Below are 23,880 nucleotides of genomic sequence, written 5' to 3' on the forward strand. Positions count from 1 at the left end.
TTTTATAGCCCTTATGGAATTCAGGGTTAAGTTGGAAAAGTATAGCTATCATTCACTGTAAAGGTAATCCATTCTGTTGTGCCTTTTATGAGATTGTTTATTGTTCGGGGATCTTTCCACTTGCCTCATATCCAGGGGAATATTAGTGAAACAGATTTAAAACTTCCAAGCCTCAGAGGAAAAGGCAATACAGAAAATAGTATGTATAAACGTTGTGTGGGCCAATATCTTATTGAGGGGTGGCATTTGTGGTGATCTATAAAATGAATGCCCAACAGGAATTGTAAAGCATTAACTGAACATTTGATTTAGCTTTCACAACCCTTCCAGGCCATTTGCCAAACACAGAGCACATTCGCCCTCCAAAAAACATCTGAAAATAATTTTGATACTATTTCCCATATTTGTCACACATAGGTACATGCACTCAACACATTGAACACAGTTTTTTTTCAAACATCATACCCTGGAATAGCTCCAACTTAACAAGCGGAGTCACTAACTCCCTTACTATGCATTTCTGGAAATAATTGTTTTGTTTGACCTCCTATGTTTTCTTCATAAAATGGATAGCAGCAAAATGTCACTACTTACTGAGCCTTGGTCTCTGTCTGACTCGGTTGGAAGTACACCAGACCATAAGGAACAAGAGAAACAAAAACCAAGTTAGTCATTTGCCCTTCAGCATGTGTCATATAAAACACAATCCATTCACTTTGCTTCACAACTACAACAGAGGAAATGTCAAACACTGAACCAGTCCAATTCAGACCTTCAAAAGGTCAACCCCTCTTGTATGCCATTTCCCACTGCAACATCCAGTTGATTTTTTTTTATAAAGCATTCTTGAGGTAATATTGTGCCTTGTGATGGCAGCACACAAACACACCTCACACAAAACCTCTCTGCTTGGCATCTCAATGAATGCACCAACCTGCCAATTTCAAAGCCGGTCGATGCCCTCATTGACAGAGTCCCTACACAGATACCCGCACCCTCTCACTTCACACAGCATCCTTAATCCACCATCACGTCTCACAAATTATTCTAAACCTTGAATTAACCTTTCAACTAAAGTCATTTTTCCTCAATGTAAATAATGCCCACTGAACCTGAGCCTAAAGTAATATTCAGTGTTTACTCTGTCATTTAATTTGGTGTAATTCAGAAATTCCCCACTTCGAATTGTACAAGTTGATTTCCTCTCATCTTTCTTCAATGATCCCAAGTGCAAGAAGGGAAATCAGTCTTTCCTCTAATAAGTGTATAATCATATTACCTTTCATTATTTTTTTTGAAATCACTTGCAAATGATCGTCAACAGCAAAGTAATTATAGGATTGTGTTCAATGGGGCCAACGTGAATACCATCTCACTGAGTTTTTCTGTTTATAAATGTTGTAATTCTCCCTCACCCATCCAGCCTATTTTCTTCCTCCTCATTGAGCCTAATTGTAAGATGCTGCAGCATAGAATTAGGCCATTGAGCCCATCAAATCATTACCTCTACATAATGAAAACAGTCTAAGCCCACTCTTTTGCTTGTTCCCCAAACCTGTTTAACACTCCTTTTCTAATTGCCTAAATCACTTTTTAAAAATAAACCAAAATGATATCACAATGGTAATGTTACTGGACTAATAATCCAGAGGCTGGAACTAATGCTCTGGAGATACAGGTTCAAATCTCATGGCGATGGGGGGAATTTAAACTCAATGAATTAACAAATCGCTAATCTCATTCATAATAATCACCATGAAAATACTGATTGTTGTCAAAACCCATTTGGGACATCACTAATGTCCTTCAGTGAAGGAAATCTGCCTTCCTTACCTGGTCTGGCCTATGTTTGTTTCCAGACACACAGCACATGGTTGACTTTTAACTGCCCTCTGAATTAGCCTAACAAGCCAGCCAGTTGTATCCCAAGAATGAATTTTTAAAAAATATATTGCAGAGAATGCAACATTCTAACCATCCTTCCGTGTCAAGAATTTTGTTTTAACGTCACACTTAATCTTTAAATTTGTGCCCTCTCATGGTCAGTGGGAAAAAAAAATCAATCACTATTTATCTCATTAGAACCCTTCCATCACCTTGAAGGCTCAATTCAGTCACTCCTTAATTACAGATGTAGTGGTAAAAGTCCCAAATTCTCACATTTCTTTTCATAACAGCAATCCCTCATCCCCAGTAGCATCTTAGGTGAATCTGTACTGTACCATTTTCTGTTGCTTTTACACTTTTATCATGTGGTACAAAAAGCTGCAACTTTAGCCTTAGGTCTTATAGGGTGGAAATGACCTCCTTGCTTTGTATTTTATGTCTATGGTTTGACCTACTTGTTCTGCCAACTCTTACGACCTATTTATTCACAAGCCAAGATCCCTCTGCTCCTCAACTCCATTTAAAACCGCGCAATTTGACGCACATTTCTTTAAGAAGAGATAAAATAGGAGGAGTAGGCCATTCGGCTCCTCAAGCCTGCTCTGCCATTCAGTAATATCATGGCTGATGTGATGTGGCCTTAACTGCACTTTCCTGCCTGTCTCCCTAGACGCTTGACTCCCTTGTCAATCAAAAATCTGTCTAACTCAGCCTTGAATATATTCATTGGCCCAGCTTCTACTGCTCGCTGTGGGAGAGAAGTCCAAACACTAACAACCCTCTGAAAGAATAAGTTCCTCCCTATCTCCCTCTGTGATTGGCTCTGAATTGCTCTCTGAAATGGCCGAAGAAAGCCACTCAGTTCAAGGGCAATTAGGGATGGGCAGCAAATGCTGGCCTTGCCAGCAATGTCCACATCATATCTGGAAACCTCATCCCCTAGTTCTTGATTTCACCTACCCCTCCACTACCAAACTGAGGGGAAACATCAACATCTACTCTGTCAAGCCCCTTCAGAATCACATGTTCCCTGTTCTTCTTTCCAAAATATGCTTTTCTATAATCAAACCGTACTTAGCAATTGGCTCTTTTGCAATGGGATGTTTGCTAACCAAGTCCAAAATGAAGTAGGCGACTTAGGCCTCAAACATTATTATGTAAGTCAACCCCCTCCAGGGAAATGTGTCCAAGGAGTTATTTTGAGAAACTTCGTGCCACTTGTAGGAGGAGGGGGGTTTAAGGGCTCTTGTGGTTGGGAGACATTTTCTGCAAATTTTATCAGCTACTCACTGTGTAAACCCACAGACGCTGGGGGGAGCCCAAATCTACTTTCAACTGCATTCTCGTAAAAGTCAGTGAAGCTTCAGGCTTGGGTTTTTCTCCCAATCACCTGCAGTATCTTTGGCAGAGAATCAGTGGGAAGGTCTCCTCTGCAGTTTATCCGAGGTTACAGCTGGCATAATTACAGCGACAATTGAAAGGACTGGAGGAATTCCTTGTGATGCTGTTTAACAGTGCACCAAAACAGGAAGGATAGAGCGCAGGTATCATGTCAAAATTCCCGCCTGGGAAGTAGTTTTAAACGCTCCCAGCAGTTAGAGAACAGGTTTTAAAAAAAAGCATGGATTGCTTTACCTCGTCGATGCTCCGGATCTTGATGGTTCTTGTCTTCTTTAAGTGCAAATGGGGGGTGAGCTGCCAGTGCATTGGAGAGCGCCAGGAGACCTGAGCTGGCACCGATTGAAGACATGGCAGGAAGCTGCAGTCCTGATGGGTGAAGGGTGAGTGGGAATGGAGAAGCATGATGAGACAGCTGTTGGGGTTGGAAGTGGTGCTGTTCCAAAAGGGAGGAAGCAGGAAAATTTGAAAAAACTGATTAGAAATCAAATTCCTCAGCACATTTGTACCTAACTTACACACATAATCAAGCCTTCAACACCTCCCCCCCACCACCCTACAGCAACACGCAATAAAACATGCTCTCAAAAATATTTGGAATTTATATCATATAGAATCCAACACTGCAGTCTCATAAGGTCATTATTTCTTTATTTGAGCAAGAGCAGCATTTTATCAGCAGAGGAGACATCAAATAATAAGACATCTGCCCCAATGAAGAGGTCCCTGTAGCCTAACCATTTGGGGAAGTGGTTTCAATTCCCATTTTTTGGTCTTCAGCCGCACAAGGAAAAAAAAGGTTTTGCACTTACCACAACATCACTAGTCAATACAGGACTGCCTTGGCTGTCATGCTTGGATTTTATATATTTTAGGAATATGCCACAGTAAATTATCCAAGCTTTAAAATCATGAATGCAAAATTAACCTAATTAACGCAGACAGCTTAAGCTAGGGGCTTCCAATTTGCTTGTGCTACCCAGAGTTAAAAAACCTGCTGGCTTCTTCAAGACGGACATTAATACATTGTTCAAAAGAGGCCATTCCTCACACTTTAGGCAAACATTTTTGGTCTGTTTTCTTAATATGGTCCCTTAAGAACTTAGAACACATGCGGTAACTTTTAAGTGAAGTTAAATAGACCATATCCAACACGCTGAACACTGAAGAGAAGTCTGATTAACATGTCTGATTAAAGTTTTTTAAAGCATTAATTCAGTAAGGGAGAGAGAGAGAGGGAGAGAGATGGTGAGAAAGGGAATGATTTGGTTGGTACATTGGAATCTATGCTTGGATTACACATGGATTCATAGTTCAATGGATTTCAAATTTTTGTTATTTTGACCCATGTCAGTCGCCTAGTGGGCTAAAGTCTGCACTTAATTATTTTTAGGAAGCCCATTTAAAATGAGACCTCACTAGCCCGAGGCTTTTAGACGCCATTCTTTTCTCCTATATACGGTCCCCTTACTTATAGCAGCCTTGGTGCTGAAGCAGCTGTCATCAACCCTCTCTCAAGATGATGGATGGTATCCAGATGTTTGAAACCATACAAAGTGGAAACAAGCTTCAGAAAAGGGCGGGGGCGAGAAATCCAACGACATTTGGTAGGCCAGAAAACAATTATAAGGACAACTCAGCTGAACTAGAGCGGCAAAGGAAATATGCATGTAAAGACGTATTTGGGTCAAGTCTTGTGGCCTCAAGCTAACCGTTTACCAGTTACTACAACATTCTGTTTCAGAGTCATTCAGAAAAGGAAATGCTTTTAATCCCAAACTTCGGCATCTGTCCACAAAAGAAATAAGGAATGACTATCTGATTCTGCTATGTTTTTCTTGCTTATCTTCTTGCATCAGTGCAATAGATTTTGATCTTCCAGCACTCCCCTGTGTAATATGCGATACCTAGCACAGATCAAATGACTTCATATCACACAAAGCGAAACCCATCACAGCCTCTACACACAGGTTTAGCAAATGATTTTGATTTAAGTCCTGGTTATTCAACAGCAAAGGCCAAACTAGCAGTAAACACAGGAAGGAAGTTGAAATGGAACTCTTGACATTGGCATCAATGGGATTGAATTGAATAATGGGTCAAAGATCAGTCAGAAAAAACAGACCACCAATATATCTGCTACATTTTTAGCGAGCTTTGATCGAGGCTGGAAAAAGAAAACATTAGTAATATTAAGAGGATGGGTTTGAAAACGGATTCTCTGCTTCATGTGACTTTCCTGGGATGGAGCAAGTTTGGGAAAGCCTTACAAATGTGAATAGTAGAAACTTGGTCCTTAATTCAAGCATTTACCACTGCAAATGCTAAGATGGAAATCTGAAGACACATCCTCACATGGCACAATGAACAGATTTCTTTTTAAACAAAGTGAGAATCAATTTTTAAAACCTATATGAAATTTTGAATATTGCATTAAGAGCCTCATGAGGAAGGGATTCACACAAACAATGTTTAGTCTAAGTGATTACAAAGTATGCATCAACAAATTAAAAAGGCTGTATTTTGAAAGACCATTAATGTAACATTCACAGTTGTCAAAAGTAGCATAACAACTTAAAATTCTATAGCAATTTTAACATAGTAAAATGTCCCAAGTAGGTTAAGCAGCAGAATTTGCAGAGACTCAAAAGATGGTGTGCAAGCATGGTAAATGGAAGACAGGTCTCCAGGCTTTTACAATTGTATTCCCTGGAGTACAGAATATTAAGGGATGATCTAATTGAAGTTCTTAGGGTAGAGAGAGGGGAACCATTTTCCTCTGGTGAGGGATTCCAGTCAGGATAATTACCTTAAAATTAGAGTTACATCAGCCTGGAATAATGTGAGGAAAAGCATCCTCACACAAGGGCTAGAGAAAGCCTGGAAATACCTCCCACAAAGCATTGCTGAAGTTGGGGGAGGAGGTGCGGTCAATGGAAAATTTCAGAAGTGAGTCTGATAAATTTTTGTTAGGAAATGGGTATGAAAATATAGATCAGCCATGATCAAATTGAACGGCAGGACAGACTTGTTGGGCTAAATGACCTACCTCAGTTCCCAGGGTCCTAGAGAGGTGACTCAGGGCAAGAACAGTTGGGACCCTCATTAGCCAATGCAAATTAAGATCTTATGACATCAGTAGCAACTTTGGAGTATCAATGGATAGAGCATGCATTGTACACACTCCAACCATGTAAATGAATTTTATGCAACCATGAAAACCCATCCCCCTCCTGACACATGACCTTCCATGTTCCTCCCTCAAGATTACCCTTCCCCCAGCCTCCAGTATAGCCATTGGGTTTTTTTGGTCCTCTTCTTCCAAGTGCAGGAGCAGGCTCACCGACAACCAAAATGAGACCACAAAAAAGGAAAAGTTGGCACAACAACATGACAGATAGATTCCTGTCCAAAGACAAGTATGCAAACTGTTCGATTGCATCTAGGTCACAAAAAGGTTTTTCTGCCATCTGTGATGTTAATTCAGAATGAAAGGTCGGGCTAGGGACTGAAAAACAAAAGAAATACAAAAGGATCTTAACCAAAGGTGCAGGAAATTCAACTTTTACAGAGTTTTTTTTTATATATTCATTCGTGGGGTGTGGGCATTGCTGGCAAGGCCATGATTTGTTGCCTATCCCTAATTGCCCTTGTTCAGAGGGCATTTTTAAGAGTCAATGATATTTCTGTGAGTCTGGAGTCACATGAAGGCCAGATTTCCTTCCCTAAAGGACATTAATGAACCAGATGAGTTTTTATGACAATCAACAATGGTTTCATGGTCATTATTCGACTATTAATTTCAGATATTTATTGAATTCAAATTCCACCATCTGCTGTGATGGGATTCGAACCGGGGTCTCTGGATTACCAGTCCATGACACCACCGCCTCCCCTGTTGGATGCATAGCTTTATAAAAACTTTCCGTGAAGTTCCTTTGCCTCTTCAAACCATCGATGAAACCACGCAGCAAAGAAGGGGTGGAACTTTACGGCCCTGAGCAAGGGGTCACAGTCTCAGGAAATGGGGTAGGCCATTTAGGACTGAGATGAGGAGAAACCTCTTCACTCAGAGGGTGGTGAACCTGTGGAATTCTCTATCACAGGAGGTGTGGCGGCCAAGTCACTGAATATATTTAAGAAGGGAATGGATAGATTTCTGGACTCTAAAAGGTGTCAAGAGGTATGGGGAGAGAGCAGGAAAATGGCGTTGAGATAGAGGATCAGCCATGATCATACTGAATGGCAGAGAAGGCTCAAAAGGGCTGAATGACCTACTCCAGTTCTTATGTTTCTACGTTGGGGCGGGGATGGGGACACAAAATGCGGAAAGCCGTTCAAAAGTCTGTTAACTTCAGCGGGACTGGAAAATCCCACCGGCCTCCCGCCAAAATTCCATCAGTCAGTCTATTCTGCCTGTGCCAACTCTTTGAAAGAACTATCCAACTCCCACTTCCCTGTTTTTCCCCCCACCCCCGATAGAATAACATGACACAAAATTCACAGGGCTAAGTATTTTAAAGGCCATTTAAAGCGACACTCTGTGTAGCCATCTGGGAGAAATCGGCATCATGGATTCCCAGGGTTGTCTGTTTGCTAAGCAGTGCTTGGATCAGAATCACAAACCTCCCACTCTTTGCAATCAATCCATCTTCTTTAATAAGTATAACCCAGAATGCCTGAGCAGGGAAGCAAGCTTACTGGGAACAAAACGAAACGAGTCAAGAAATGCCACGCATGTGTATCTTCCAAGAGAGAGAGAGAGAGAGAGAGCACGGGAGAGAAAAAGAGGGTCCAGTTCCCACTACCTCCATCCTCCACCATCTTAAGCAAATCACTGTCATTCTCTCCAACGGATATCACTGCAGTGCCTTAGCAGAGAGAAAATGATGGCCAAAAATCAAACCTCATCGCTGTTTAGCAGAGATTAATGAAGAAAATTAGTCAGTTAGACTACTGTGGTTTCAGATTACTGAGGTAATTAAAAGACCAAGTATTATACAGGAGGTCATAGTATTACAGGAAACACCAGAGGATGTATTAGGAAAGAGCAATCTCATATATGATTACATTGCATCAAATAAAAGAATGGATCGAAGGAAGTCCCTGCTTGTTCTTCATATTTTTATTGATGAAAGTATAGTCATGGAAAGACAATACAAGTAAAAATGCAGTATTACTGTAATGAGACCAAGAGGGAGATTAATAGGAAGCAGAAAGCAGAAAATTGCCCTCAAGATTATATTATCAAGTCAAAACTCACTCTTGTCTTAATGCTACTGGGACTATCAGAACATGACAACCCCATCAAACCCTCTGTGCCACAATTATTCAATCACGTACCTCTCTCCCTCACCAATCACGGAGGCACTATTTTAAAGCAAATTTATTTCCCACCACAACTCAAAAATGTACATACATCTTTAGTGGGCATATCTCTGACAGACTCAAGAGCAGCACATCAGCAACTTGGAAGGAATTCATCTGATTGTCAAGTCTTTTGGTGCACTTCCTACGAGCTGAGGAGTTGAGCAGCGGGACCCCCCCAGGAACCTCTAAAGAAGTTTCAATTTGTGAAATAGGGGAGTGGCACATTTTAATGTAGAATGAAAAGGAAGTATGCAAAATGAAATGGCTTGAACCATCAGAAACAGGCCTCACCCACCAAACATCTGCTCTTCGGGCACGTTGGAGACCAAAACCCAAAAGCAGCGAGTTACGGAGATATAGAATGCTTTTTGTAGATACAATATAACCACAAGTGGCAACTGCCATGCAAATTAAAAGCAAAACAAAATGGTCAGAGAAGAATCCTTGAAAATGGGGCTGCAAGTTACCACCACCATCAGCCTCACCGCCCATCTCAACAAATTACCACCCAGCTCACAATCATGAATGCTATCCCAATGGTTACCATAGTCCTGACTATTTCACTCAGAACAATTTAAAATGACCACATTCATGTCACCACAATAAGCTGCATGCACATGGTAAACTCCCACACCACTTGCAAGACGTTAGCAGACATCGCTTCGGCTGTTGCACACAGGAAGGTTTTGCATATTTTGTAATTTAAAAGCACCGCAAACTACAAAGTGCGGTTTATTTTTGGGAAGGGTGCAAAACTGTTTCTTCCCTACCCCTCCCCACATTACTTACTGGGCCATACGTCAACTGTGGGTTGAGGATGACCTACTTGCTCCTAGGACTTCTTGCAGGACAAGAGACCATCAAAAGTTTTTGTCTACTAGTCAACAGCAGAGGCATCTCTCACCATCTCCCAGCAACAATCTAGCTGAGATCATGAATTTGAAAGTGACAGACAACCAGGAGGATGGGAAAACAGAATTATATATCCCACCAATTGGCCTATTAGAAGCCATTTCATGCTGTGCAGCATTTAGAAATTTAAAAGAAGAGTAAGCATTCCTTTCGTATGTTCTACTTCCTTCTACCTGGGAGGAAGAAATGCAGAGACATGAAAACAGAAGCAACACAGAGCGAATTCCAAACACCAAAAGCTTAAAAGGGTGAAAAAGACCCAGGATGCAAATTCAGCCCCGTTTAATTGGATAGCTCCATGAAAACTGATTTCCACCCCAGCCCCTCCCCTTAGATTTTTTGGAAGTAAATAAAAACAAGCAGAAATCCAAGCTTGCGAATCCTAAACTCTATCAGCACTCGTTGGTCCACTCTACAGCTTCTAATAAAACACTCTTAGTTGTGTGTTGGAAGAGGCAAAAAAAAGCATTAGTATATTGAAGGGCTGAAGAGGGATCCAAGTGAATAAGGCACAATGTTTATTTTCTGGAGGGGAGATGGTTTGAGAGTACGCTCCTCCTAAAATGTAAATTTTGGACATTTTCGAGCAGTTTTCCAGCATTTGAATCAACAATAAACCAGCCAATCAATCCATTGCCCCAACAGCCCCACATCCTCCACACCAGAATCCTCCTAGGTAGCACCATCATGAATAATAGAACATTAACAAAAATAGACAGTTAAAATATTAAAAGCAGTGATTAATATTGCATTGCTCAATTAATTTATGTTCTCTGAAACTAAAGCGCGACTTAAAAAAATTAGAACAATTTAAAATGTGAGAAATATTTCTATTATAATTTTTAATTTAATGTTGATATATTCAAATGCATCAACTTAATCTAAAGGATTAAAAATAGCTAGTTAAGCAGAAGCTTTTTTTTTTAAAAAAAGTATTTTCTTTCCAATAATTTATTACATTGTTTCAACAGTTATTTGCTAAAGTGTTTCTGACAAAAAGGAATGGACATGATTTGTATCACTGGAGGTGGAGGGAGGAAGAGACTGGAATTTGCCTCCTTGTTCCCAGTTCTCCATGCATCATCACTATTCAGAGAGGGACTGCACCAGATATGTTGTCCAGCTAGGAACTATCCATGGGCTTTTGCAGTCCCTCAATCAAGTCCCAGCCAGTGTTTGCAGAGAATCTTACTGACCATAAGGCATTGACAATGCTTCCCCCTCTCTCTCTCTCTCTCTGCTGGCACAGTGTTACAAATTCCATACATTATGTGCATTATACTATATGTTATGTGTATTATACTATATTAACTGTTATATATGAGTTACCACTCTTCCCTGGCAACTGAAGCATAACCATCTGTCAATGTAACTTCTAACCTGTACCCCAAACCTTACTTACAAACAAATCACAGAGAAAGGCCATTTCAGAACTTCACTTCCATTTGCCTCACCAAGCCCATGAACCATCTTAGGAAGCAGCACATGGACACAGTGCAAGGCTTGCCTCCAGGAACAACCCACAAGCACAAACAGGCAGGATGAAAAACAGGATCGCTTCACAAAGTGGAGGTTCCAGACATTTCGGTTGACGCTTTACCGAAAGATTGAACAGCAAGTGTGGTCACAGAAGCGGAGTGTGAATATGTTCAAAAGACAAGCACGTGTGTTTCTGGGCAGTGAAAACAGTCGGGGCCAACAGCAACTTACACCCATTGCGATATTAACATAGAAAAGTGCCCCAAGGCACCTTACAGGTAAAAGTGACACCAAGCTAAAGATGATGATATTAGATGGAGGTAATCAAAAGCTTTGTCAAATAGGTCAATTTTAAGGGGTTGTGGAGTTAATCAATGAAAGAACAGGCTTGTTAGGCCTCAGTACCTCTTTCCAAAAATTCTCACTCTTTCCTTGTAAGGTTTTTTAAAATTATGAACTTTGAGTACATCAATAATGAGGATGGATAACTCTTCAATTCAGTTGTCAGCCCCCCCCAACCCTAATCCCCACCTCCAGCCCCCCAGAGTATAGAGGAATCGGGGCTGCTTTATATATTTAGAAGTTTGCTGTTGCCATCTGTTCCAGATAAGCAAGTCCCTGCAGCCTACAACGATCGAGTGTGCTACTGACCAGACTCGTTGAGACCAGATGCTGGGGAGATCTAGTAAAGTAAAAAACAAAGAAACCCGTCTTCTCAGCTGCTTGGCTTAGAAAATCCAGCTTATTTTGACATTGATGCCAGCTGTATGTGGAAAACACATCAGGAGCTAGTAGTACTGCATGGTCATTAAACTTAACATAAAAAATCTATAGTCTCATCATTTACATGGAGATTTTCTTGTTAAAATTGCATTAATAGGAGCCATGAAACATCAAGATTCCCACCAAACCAAGTGGGGAAGCAACTTTAACTTTTACTAGAGTGCAATAAATTAACCCTTTGCAAAGCACGTTCTGTTGCACATAAACCACAATAATCTAGCTACCCAAAACTGCTGGATCTCCCTGTATAGCCCGGGCACTCTTTCATCTTTCTATGTTGGCTCTGTACCAAACAATACTAAATGCAGCAAAGCGTTTGTAAGTAATACCCAAGCAGTGTTCTCAGCTTTTTATTTGTTTGGATAGAGATGTTCCTAAAATGTTCAGATAAAATAGTATCTGACTGCATGGAGATTCTTTTTTAAAAGCAGATCTATCATCATGGTCCAACTATATGAGATTATTCCGTCTCACCATTATCTCTGGAGAGTCTTGCCATCAACTCCTTTCTAGGGGTGCTGAGGGCGGTGGTGGTGGTGTGTTCACACCATCATCTCCTGTGTATACATCATCACCTCCTTCCGAGCAGGAGGGCGAGGGATGGTTTACCATGATTTCCTTTCTTGTGTGGGAGTCAGAGGGGGACAGGGTGTCATGTAAGAGATGACACTTACGCAAAGTCTATAATGCCCAAGTTAAGTAAGTCCATTGGAATAAATCTTGTTAATAGAAATACATACTGGGGGTGGTAGAATGGGAAGTCCTCGGACACCAATGGCAGCATTTAATTCACCCATGGTCACCTGCTTTGCACGTTCTATGGTCTGGATTACCTGTTGTTGATGCTGGAAAAATACCAAAAAAAAAAGTAAGTCTGGTAAAGTTGGATAGGATAAACCCATTCAATACCTGCATCCAAAGTCTAGTAACAGGATTAAATCACCTTCAAATGACCAATAGCACAGAGAATGGACATTACCACAACATAGCTTATCAAATTGACACCCTCTTGGGGACTCCATGTCCTATTATTTCAAACATAATGCCAATTATGCTACATGACGACTACAGAAACATCTTATTGGCTGAGGAGTACTTTGAGATGTCTCAAGGTTGTGAACCGCACCATATAAATGTAAGCTGCTTTTTTTTTTACCCAAGAGCATGATCACGGTTCTTTTCTTTATTTCTGTTGTATTCTACTAATGCAGAACTATCAAAACATACAGGAGGGTCCAAAACTTTTGGTCACAAATATATGGAGATGAGAGTTATAACCTCAGGCACCCCTTTATCCCTTGACAATTTGGCCCAGGAACTCTATTTGAAACTTTACACTTTTTACTAACATATTGTCATAACATATGACTTTTTGAGTCACAGGATTCTGAGTTCAAGTCCCACGCCAGGACTTGAGCACAAAAATCTAGGCTGACGCTCCAGTGCAGTACTGAGGGAGTGCTGCCCTGTCGGAATTGCTGTTTTTCAGACAAGATGTTAAACCAGTGTCCTGTTTGCTCTCTCAGGTAGGTGTAGAAACACAAGACACAAGGAACGGGAACAGCAGTAGACCATATGGCTTGTTGAGCCTGTTTTGCCATTCAGTTCGATCATTGTTGATCTTGAGCTTCAACATTTTCCCACCTGCTCCCCATGCCCCTTGACTCCCCAGGAGACCAAAGATCTGTCTATCCCAGCCTTAAATGTATTCAACGATGGAGCATCCGCAACCCTCTAGGCTAGAGAATTCCAAAGATTCACAGCCCTTTGAGTGAAGTAATTTCTCTTAACCTCAGTGTAAATGATCGACCACTTATCCTGAGACTGTGTGCCCTTGTGTTTTACGATGCCCCAACCAGCGGAATCAATCATTCAGCATCCACCCTATCCAAGCCCCTTCAGAACCTCCTATGGTACCTCGCTCTCAAAGGGCAGCAGATTTATCCCCGGTGTCCTGGCCAATATTTATCCGTCAATCAACACACAAAAACAGTTATTTATCTGATCATTATCACTGCTTGCAGGAAATTGCTGAGAGTAGGTTAGCCACTGTGTTTCTTACACTGGAACAGTGACTATGCTTCAGAAATACTCTGGTGGCTCTAAAGGGCTTTGAGACATCGTCTATTCATGAAAGGCATTATGTAAAAGCAAATCTATCTTTCTTTCACATGTCTATTGCTTTTGGGGGTGAACAGAATTTATCTATTCTATAAACAATATTAAACACAAACAAGGGAAAGTGAGAACAAGCTTGAACTTAACCAGCCATTTAAAAAAAGTGATGCACTTAAAAGACTTACTTCGAAAAAACTTAATACATTTTACATCTGTTAAAAGTCACACTTACTTCCTGTGATAAGTAAGGGAGGAGCTGGGCACAGATCACATTCAGTCTCTTTGCAATTTCCGTCTAGGAAGAAAAGGATTGGGTTTTAAACAAAGATATTCTAAAAACAGAGCTGCAAATGTGAATTCATATAGTTAACGCAGTAAATGGGTGTCCAGGATTTGGCTTTGTTCCAAAGAGCCAGCAAACATACTTTATATTCATGACTTGCTTTTTATGACACATCTTGCATAAAAGAAATACCTTGAAGGCTGTCTATTAGCCAGTTTAGTGTGTGATCCAACAACTTACACTGTGCTGGAATTGGGAACCCATCGCTAATTAACATATTTGGTAGCTCCCTTAGGCACTTTTGAGAGTAAATGCACTTTAGCACCTTGGGCCTGCATTTTGCATGCCCCCCGCCAGGTGTGTTTCCGGCAAGGGAAAGGGTAAAATAGGGCAGGTGCCTATCCCACCACCTTTCCACCCACCCTCAAGCTCACCCCCACAATACCAGGAAAATTGGGGGGGAGGTGGGGTGGGGGGAGGGTGGGCGCCAAACTCGGCAGCCCGCACCGCCATAATTAAATAGATAAATCAAGAGTCAATTGAGCTCACTATCAAGCCAATTGGCCCTGATAATACACTGCCCAGGCCATAAAACATTTGACGTGAGCAGCCCGATCTTTTGGGAGGGGCATTCCATCTTTGGGACTGCCCTTTGCCAATCGGGAGTGCTCCCATCCCCCGCAAGATTGAACATGCCTTTTCTTCCTTTCTGCCGGCAGCCTTAAATCAAATTCCATGCCCCCTCGACCTGCTGAACTCTTCCTGCCCAAGGCCCCGGACTTACCAGTTTCCGGGGATCCCTGGGCCTTCTTCCTCCTCCTCCTCCCCCCCCTCCAGTCTTGCAGTCCCGGCTGCGCCCACTATTCATTTTTGGCGCTGCCGGGTCTGATGGAGCTGCCAGCCAATCCAATTGGCTGGCCAGCTCCTGAGGGCGGGATTTCCTCCCAAGTGCAGGTCGGAAGTCCGCGTGGCCCTTGTTTCGCCAACCTGCAGCGCATTATGGCTGCGGGGCAGGTTGGCATAAGCGAGCCGGCTCCACGCTGGCTTTGCTTCCGTGTGGTTGGGGTGGTGGGGTGGGGTGGGGTGGGGGGTGTGGGGGGCGGGGGGTGGGGGGGGTGGTGGTGCGCAGAGGGGATGTGTGGGGGCAGCTGTCTGTGCACCCCATAATATTCAGCCCTTTATTTAACTAAGCGAGTTGCAGTATAAATCAAATTGTGGGCCCACGTTCCTCCCTCAAGTATACCTTTTAGGAGACCAAAATTGGCCAGCAGTCCTTGAAACATTGTATAGAGGGCATGACTGTAAAGGTAGGTGGTTTTAAACCCATATGTATTGTGACCAAATCAGAGGAGCTACTACCAGCAATGTTTCCATTCCTCCCAGCTTAAAAAGGTAGATCTATATTTAGGATGAACCATTCTTTTAAAATAAGACAGACAAAAGGGGATTCAAACCCTGACAACATTGGAGGCTCCAGTTTTTAATTAGGATTCAGTGCTGAAGGGTGAATGAAAGGTACAGGAGACCGAGACAGACCTAGGAGACAGTGTACATACTCCAGAATATTTCAGCCGCAGAACCAGTCAGGCTGACAAACTCATCAAGCACGCACAAAGCAGGGAAGATAAAAGTGATGCAACTTAATGTGACTTACACTGGAAGAGAAACGGGGGCAAATAAAAAGTCTTACAGAGCATATGTAGCCAAAATAAGCTCTTAAAATAAGAAAGATTTTCCCACACAGTCTGCTTCCATCACACACACACACACACAAAAAGAAAAAATAAAACACAAGAAATCAAATAACAAGCTCAGATTTAATAAATCACAAAAATAAGTGGTCGGGTACCCGCAGAAAGCAATAGCTGAAAAAGAATCTCTCACGCATACACAGTAAACACACTTTGAACGTGCTGTATTCTCTATTGTAAACAGACTGTCAGCAGGTCTATACAAAGATGGCCCTCCCCTGTGCCAGTACCTAACAGACTCCAGGGCAGTAGGCAATCTCACACTGTGCAGTCTACAGGGAGGCGAGTGGTAATTAAACAGCAGGCTCAAGCTCAGTGCTAACACACTACGCACTACAGAGGGGCAAATCAAGCAGTCACAGAGCACTTTCTGAGGTATGTATACCCCCATTAAATTCTTGCTACCTACTGAATTTCAAGAGCTGGCAGAATATAGATTAACTCTTAATAGCTCGTGACAACCGCTTACGTGATACTTTTTTTAAAAAAAAAAATGCTGATCGGGTGAGCTGAAAACTGAAACCGAACAAACAGAAACAGAGATGTAGTAATCCAAAGTAATGTCTGAGCCCCAGCAAAAAATGTCAAAACTGCTTCCCTCAGTGCCATTCTAGGTTATGGTTCCAGTTGGCTTAGATTGCCTCAGCCATTCTTCTTTCACAAGCTTAGAAAGCAAGTGCTGGCAGACTTCTTAACCATGGGTGGCATCACGGCGATGCCCAGCAACCACCACCACCCCCCCCCCAACCCCCCCCATCCTCTTTATCTCGGAGGTGCTGAAGCCTATGATAGCACCTCGAGTGCGTTCAGCCAGCTTCAAACATACAAAACCCTCGTTAGTCTTGAATAATTTTAATTTAACTCTCGACAGCAACAGGAGCACTGCATTTTTATTGAAAGTAGGTCACTTCTGTGCCAGCCATGTGCATCAAGGCTGAAACGAAATCTCAGCAAGCTTCATGCCCTTGACGAACAAGGACAGTGGCACAAAAATTAAGATGTGCCTTCATTACTAGAAACGCAGCATCGTGCTATGATTACCGGACAATCCATAGCCCCCAATAACGCTTGCACCCATTTGATCTTTACCGAGGGAAAGGACTTTGAGATTTCGTTAGTTAAGCATCTCGCCTGGCAAACTTTACTCAGGAGCTGGAATCTAATTCCACGCAAGTTTCCAAAACAGCTTCAATTCACATGCCAAAAGGAAAGAAGGATAAAGTAAAACCACTGCGTGTCATCAGTTTTCTATTTATTAATCCATCAAGTGGCATAGTGAGTCTATACAAAACAAAAACAAACCATGCAGGAGAAGATGGTGACAAAACCTTATGTGGCTTCATGGCAGTTTAGCTCAGCGGCTGCACTGTTGCTTCGGTCAGAAGGTTACATTTTCAAGCCCAACTTACAAGGGTTTGCCACACAATCTAGGCCAGCACTAGGGAGTGCTGCATTGTCAGAGGTGCTGTTCATCTGATGAGCAGTTAAATCCAGCACTAAATGTGTGCCTGTTCATAATCACGAATGTCAAAGAGCTCAGGCGCTCTTTGAAGAACAACATGCAGTTCTCCCTCTGTCCCCAGACAACAAAAGTCTCCCACTTACCTGCAACACTGAAGAGCTGAGTAAGTGTTCATTTACCTCGTCACTGGTTGTCGGACATTGCTTTGTGCAAAATGGCTGTAATGTATTACCCAAATAAAAAAAGACATGCAATTCATTGCCTGGTTCTGAGTAGTGCAACTCTCCCATCCCCAACCATATCATCATGCCACTTCATTTTTAAAGCCAGTTAAGTCAGGGGTCTATAAATTCAAATTAGTTCAAAAATTAATAAATTGTTTCCAACCTTAAAACTCCAACTGGGATTTAAAACAGGAGAGAAGTAAATGCCACTTCATATAATGACACAGCAGCACAGTGTACTTAAAGCAATTTACACAAAAATAAAATTGATTGTTGTTAAAAATTGCATTTTGTTTTCAAATTGCTTCATACCACAACAAAATCCTCATAGCAGACAGGTCAATATGACACTTATCACATGAGTGAGCAAAGCAGAATGGCTCACAAGCACAAACAAAATTCAAGAGTTATTGGGTTTACTCAGTCAGGGGACAAATGCAGACAAGTATCCTCCATGCACACCTTATAGAATCAATAATAAGCCCACAATGAAGCTCCCAGTGGAGCTATTTCTAGTGACATCCAGCAATGAGATAAGATGCGAGAATTCCTAGGCCTCTAAGAGGAGAGCCCAACAGAGGAGATTGAGGGGGGGACATGATTGAGGTGTATAAAATTATGAGGGACGTAGATAGGATAGACAGGAAGGAACTTTTCCCCTTGGTGGAGGGCTCAATAACCAGGGTGCAGAGATTTAAGGTAAGAGGCAGGAGGTGTAGAGGGGATGTGAAGAAGAATTTTTTCATCCAGAGGGTGGTGGGAATCTCGAACTCACTGCCTGAAAGGGTGGTAGAGGCAGAAACCCTCATAACATTTAAGAAGCATTTGGATGTGCACTTGCGATGCCATAGCATACAAGGCTATGGACCTAGTGCTGGAAAATGGGATTAGAATAGTTAGGTACTTAGAATTAGAATAGTTAGTTTGACTGGCGCAGACTCGATGGGCCAAAGGGCCTTTTTCTGTGCTATAGACCTCTATGACTCCATAACATTCATACAACCTCCAAACTTCAATCGCCTCAAGTTTTTTGGAATTTACAATAGCTAGAGGATGCTACGATTCACACTCTTCCAGAATACCTATTCTAAACAGTGACTTAGATTAGGAATTTAACTACTCCACAACTTGGTGGCAGAAGATGCTATTTACGACCTCCATACAGCTCAACATGCGCAGAACTGTATCACGGCTCAGGTGTAAACCTTCTCCTGTCACACTCTCATCTGGCTGCCTCAAGTTCGATAAAAAACAGTAACAAAATCACAGCTGAACAGGTAAAGGAACGTACAATTCAGGAAATCTAGCGCTAGCAGGAATTAAAGCGTCATCCATAGGGTTCAAAATAATAAAAAAGGACAAATCAAAAATCGGCCGTCAGCAACACAATCAATTAAAGAACAAACCTCCATGGAAACAAACTTCCAAATTCTCTCAGCGGCTGTACAGTCCTTTCCAATTTTCACACCGGGTCATTCACAGGTAGCACCAATGCGACTGCCAACCCATCCTGAGCAACATCACCAACTATTGAGTGACAGTTTCAGCAGGAAAACAAGCCGAGAAAAAGGTCAGGTATTTTGTTGTAAAGCCTGGACTCTTTGCGAATATCTAACAGACCTGAGAAATTTAAAGCACCTGCTTGGTTTTCCCACAGACAGGGATTGAGTGATGGCCTGAAACTGATTAGCAGCTAAAATATCACGGTCATGCCGAGACCCTGGACTATCTGCAAAAAATAAAATGGGAAAGAATCCTACAAAACGAGTTCCATCTACTCAAGTGCAACATGCAATGATATGAATATTCTTGGGCCATCTGTACATGTGTTACTCTCTCAACTGAGAGCAAGTTAGTGATTGGGGTTGTCTGTTCAACTTCTACAAAGAGGTGTGGGGGAAACACTCAGTAGCAGAACTTTCTCCTGACTCGGGAGAAAAAGCGTCCTGGACGTTCTAATTTTTTTCCTTGGGAGGTAGGGGTGGGTGGCGGTGTGAGTCTAAGAGGGGTAGGGCCCACTACCTCCAAAAGAGAGTTCAGAGGCAGTCACAGGGGCTGTCCGGTGTGAAATGCCCATATTGATGCCGTGAAACTTAAGAAAAAATAGAAAAACAGCCCTTGAGCCCACAGAACACACTTCCCATGCCCTGCCCAAGCACCTTATGCCTCCTTATGCTTATTGGGGGTGGATGAAATTCATCCACCCCCAATAGCCCCTCATATGTTCCATGCCAACCTATGCCCCTCTACTCACCCCCCCTCAAGGCCCTTCATACCCTCAATGCCAACCCATGCCCCTCCACCCACTCTCACAGTCCCATACCCTCCAAATAGATGTAAACGGGTATGATATGATTGCCACTAAGGAGACATGGCTGCAGGGTGACCAAGGCTGAGAACTGAATATCCAAGGGAACACGATATTTAGGACAAACAGGCAAAACAGAAAAGGAGGTGGCATGGCATTGTTAGTCAAGGATGAAATCAGTGTGGTTGTGAGAGAATATTGGCTCAGAATATCTAGAATCAGTCTGGGTGGAACTAAGAGGCAACAAGGGGTAGAAAACATTAGTGGGAGTTGCCTTTAGGCCTCCAAACAGTAGTGATAAGGTAGGGGGTGGCATCAAATAGGAAATTAGAGATGCATGTAACAAGGGTGCTACAGTAATCAAGGTGGACTTTAATCTACATATGGACTGGGCAAACCAAATTAGCAATAGTACTGAGGATAAATTCCTGAAGTGTGTACGAGGTGCTTTTTTAGACCAGTATGTAGAGGAACCAACTAGGGAACAAGCTATCCTAGATTGGCATTGTGCAATGAGAAAGGGTTAATTAGTAATCTTGTTGTGCAGTGTCTGGTATGGAACAGGGACCAAAACATGATAGAATTCCCCATTAGGATGGAAAGTGAAGTAAAAACAAAAAACAAAAAACTGCGGATGCTGGAAATCCAAAACAAAAACAGAATTACCTGGAAAAACTCAGCAGGTCTGGCAGCATCAGCGGAGAAGAAAAGACTCCTAAATCTTAAAGGAAACTATAAAGGAATGAGGCGTGAGTTGGCTAAGATATATTGGGGAACTTCATTAAAAGGCACAATGCTGGATAGACCCATGACTAATATTTAAGGAACGAATGTATGCGTTGCGACAGTTATACATCCCTTTCTGGTGCAAAAAGACAACAGGAAAAAGGGTCCAACCATGGCTAACAAAAGAAATTAAGGGTAGAATTAGATCCAAAGAGGAGTCATATAAATTTGCTAGAAAAAGTAGCAAGCCTGAGGATTGGGAGCAGTATAGAATTCAGCAAAGGAGGACCAAGGGATTGATTAAGAGGGGAAAAACCGAGTATGAGAGTAAACTTGCAATCAACATAAAAGTGGACTGTAAAAGCTTCTATAAGTATGGAGAAAGAAAAAGATTAGTGAAGACAAATGTAAGTCCCTTACTGTCTGACACAAGAAAATTTATAATGGAGAGCAAGGAAATGGCAGAGCAATTACACAGCTACTTCACAGGGGAAGACACAAACTTCCCAGAAATAGTAGGGGACCAAGGGTCTAGGGAGAAGGAGGAATTGAAGGAAATTAGTAATACTAAAACAATAGTGCTGGGGAAATTAATGCGACTGAAAGCCGATAAATTTCCATGGCTCGATAATCTACATCCCAGGGTGCTAGAGGAGGTAACCATGGAAATAGTGGACACGTTGGTCGTCATCTTCCAAAATTCTGTAGATTCTGGAACAGTCCCAGCAGATTGGAGGGTAACCACATTCTTTAAAAAAGGGAGGGAGAAAACAGCAAATTACAGACCAGTTAGCCTAACATCAGTGTTAGGGAAAATATCGACGGGATTAGACAACGCCAACATGGATTTATGAAAGGGAAATCATGTTTGACAAACCTACTGGAGTTTTTTGAGGACCTAACTATCAAAATAGATAAGGGAGAACCAGTGGATGTGGTGGATCTGGATTTTCAGAAAGCTTTTGAAAAGTCCCACATGAGAGGTTATTGTGTAAAATTAAAGCACATGGGATTGGGGATAATATATTGGCCTGGATTGTGAATTGGTTAGCAGATAGGAAACAGAGAGTAGGAATAAACGGGTCTCTTTCGGAGTGGCAGGCGGTGACTAGTGGGGTACCGCAGGGATCAGTGCTTGGGCCCCAGCTGTTCACAGCATATATCAATGATCTGGATGAGGGAACCCAATGTAATATTTCCAAGTTTGCTGATGACACAAAACTTGGTGGGTGTGAGCGATGAAAAGGGTATTAAGAGGCTTCAAGGCAATTTAGACTGGTTGAATGACTAGGCAAATACATGGCAGATGCAGTATAAGGTGGATAAATATGAAGCTATCGACTTCAATAGGAAAAACAGAATGGCAGAGTATTATTTAAATGATGATAGATTGGGAAATGTTGATGTACAAAGGGACCTGGGTGTCCTTATACACCAACCACTGAAAGCAAGCATGCAGGTGCAGCAAGCGGTTAAAAAGGCAAATGATATGTTGGCCTTCGTTGCAAGAGAACTTGAGTACACACGCATAGATGTCTTAGTGCAGCTTACACGGCCTTGGTGAGAGCACACCTGGAGTAGTGTGTGCGTTTTAGTCTCCTTACCTAAGAAAGGATATACTTGCCATTGAGGTAGTGCAGCGAAGGTTCACCAGACTGATTTCTGGGATGGCAGGATTGTAGTATGAGGAGAGGTTGAGCCGACTAGGCCTGTATTCACTGGAGGAGTTTAGAAGAATGGTCACATTGAAACGTATAAAATTCTGACAGAGATGGACAGACTGGATGCAGGAATGATGTTTCCTCTGGCTGGGGGGGTCCAGACAACAGGTCACAGTCTCAGGATATGGGATAGGCTACTTAGGACTGAGATGAGGAGAAACTTCTTCACTCAAAGGGTGGTGAACCTGTGAAATTCTCTACCACTGGAGGCTGTGGAGGCTAACTCAATGAATATATTTAAGGAGGAAGTAGATAGATTTCTAGAATCTAAAGGCGTCAAGGGGTATGGAAAGTGTGTTGTAGTAAGGCATTGAGATAGGAGATTATCCATGATCATATTGAATTGTGTAGCAGGATTGAAGGGACGAATGATCTACTTCCGCTCCTAATTTCTATGTTTCTGTGTCAACCTATACCCCTCTGCCCAATCTCCATGACCTTTTATATCTCCTATGCCAACTTGGGGCCAACAACTGCCTCCCACCTACCATTCTTTGTCCTTACACCCTCCATTCCATCTCACTCAGTATCCATCATGGGCAGACCTCAGGACCAAAGGCGAGATTAAATAAAATAAAGCTCTAAGTGCCGATTGATGGCTTCACTATTTTAAAAAAAAAACTCTCATTAATAAAAACCCATTCACCAGACTTGAATTTCTTCAACTACTTAATCTCTTATAAAAATAAGCATTGCATTCAAGTGCTTGATCCCTTATAAAAATAAGCATTGTATTCATTGCCCCATTTCAAAGACTTTATAAGCACTTGGAGTTGTCAACCAAATTCTGAACTGACAGGCACCTCACTGTGATAATGATAAATTGTGAAATCAGTCATGCAGCACAAATATTCTAATGATAATTATCAAGCTTATGTCCACAAACAAGAGTGAAATAGCAAGCACTGATTTTCTTTAAACTGCAGACTTGCTTTAATTTAAAGGGGAGATTTAAATACCCTGACAGTTCCAATGAGTTTATCCACTTTTTATGCACATTCATATCTACGTTTAACAATCCCAAAGGGCACCTGACCTCTCCCAAAGATGTCACTGAAACTGTCCAAAATGGTCCCTTGCCTCTCCAAAAGGGTCCTGGACCTCCCCAAATAACTCCAGTAAGTTTAGACTTTTGCCTGAAAAATGTAAAGCCCACAAGTCGTGTTTTGAACATCCCATTAACGAAAATTGTGTCTGTTTGAAGGTAGCTGTACTTTGACCTGGTGAAATGGTGATTTCTGGGTTAGAGGGCTGGACTTCCAGAATTAGGGCTCTGGCACCATCCTAGCTAGGCCGGGAACCCACTCCATCCCTGCCTAATTCAAGCCTAAGCCTCTAAAAATTCTTCCTCTTAATGTCCTGTAGCTGGTCTTACTGGCTATCCTCTCCTTGACCATATCACAGTGAATGCATCTTACTACTTATACGGCACAAAATAAATACATCAAACTCAGCAAT

At 42.0% G+C, this 23,880-nt stretch overlaps 1 protein-coding gene across 11 annotated transcripts in view; it reads right to left on the reverse strand.

Moving 5' to 3' along the window:
• The window catches only part of LOC121287469 (transducin-like enhancer protein 1), a 163,492-nt gene that overhangs the window by 67,709 nt on the left and 71,903 nt on the right, over window positions 1-23,880 (reverse strand). For 9 of the 11 annotated variants that reach the window (XM_041205380.1, XM_041205386.1, XM_041205379.1 and 6 more), the window contains 4 exons: window positions 14,180-14,242; window positions 12,570-12,674; window positions 3,523-3,721; window positions 595-611 (listed from right to left, as the gene is read on the reverse strand). In XM_041205380.1, coding sequence (XP_041061314.1) covers window positions 595-611; window positions 3,523-3,721; window positions 12,570-12,674; window positions 14,180-14,242 — 384 coding nt within the window. The remainder of the gene's footprint in view (window positions 1-594; window positions 612-3,522; window positions 3,722-12,569; window positions 12,675-14,179; window positions 14,243-23,880) is intronic. The other 2 variants (XM_041205383.1, XM_041205389.1) reach the window with 1 other exon arrangement.

Source organism: Carcharodon carcharias, chromosome 14, assembly GCF_017639515.1.
Source record: "Carcharodon carcharias isolate sCarCar2 chromosome 14, sCarCar2.pri, whole genome shotgun sequence".
NCBI lineage: Eukaryota > Metazoa > Chordata > Chondrichthyes > Lamniformes > Lamnidae > Carcharodon > Carcharodon carcharias.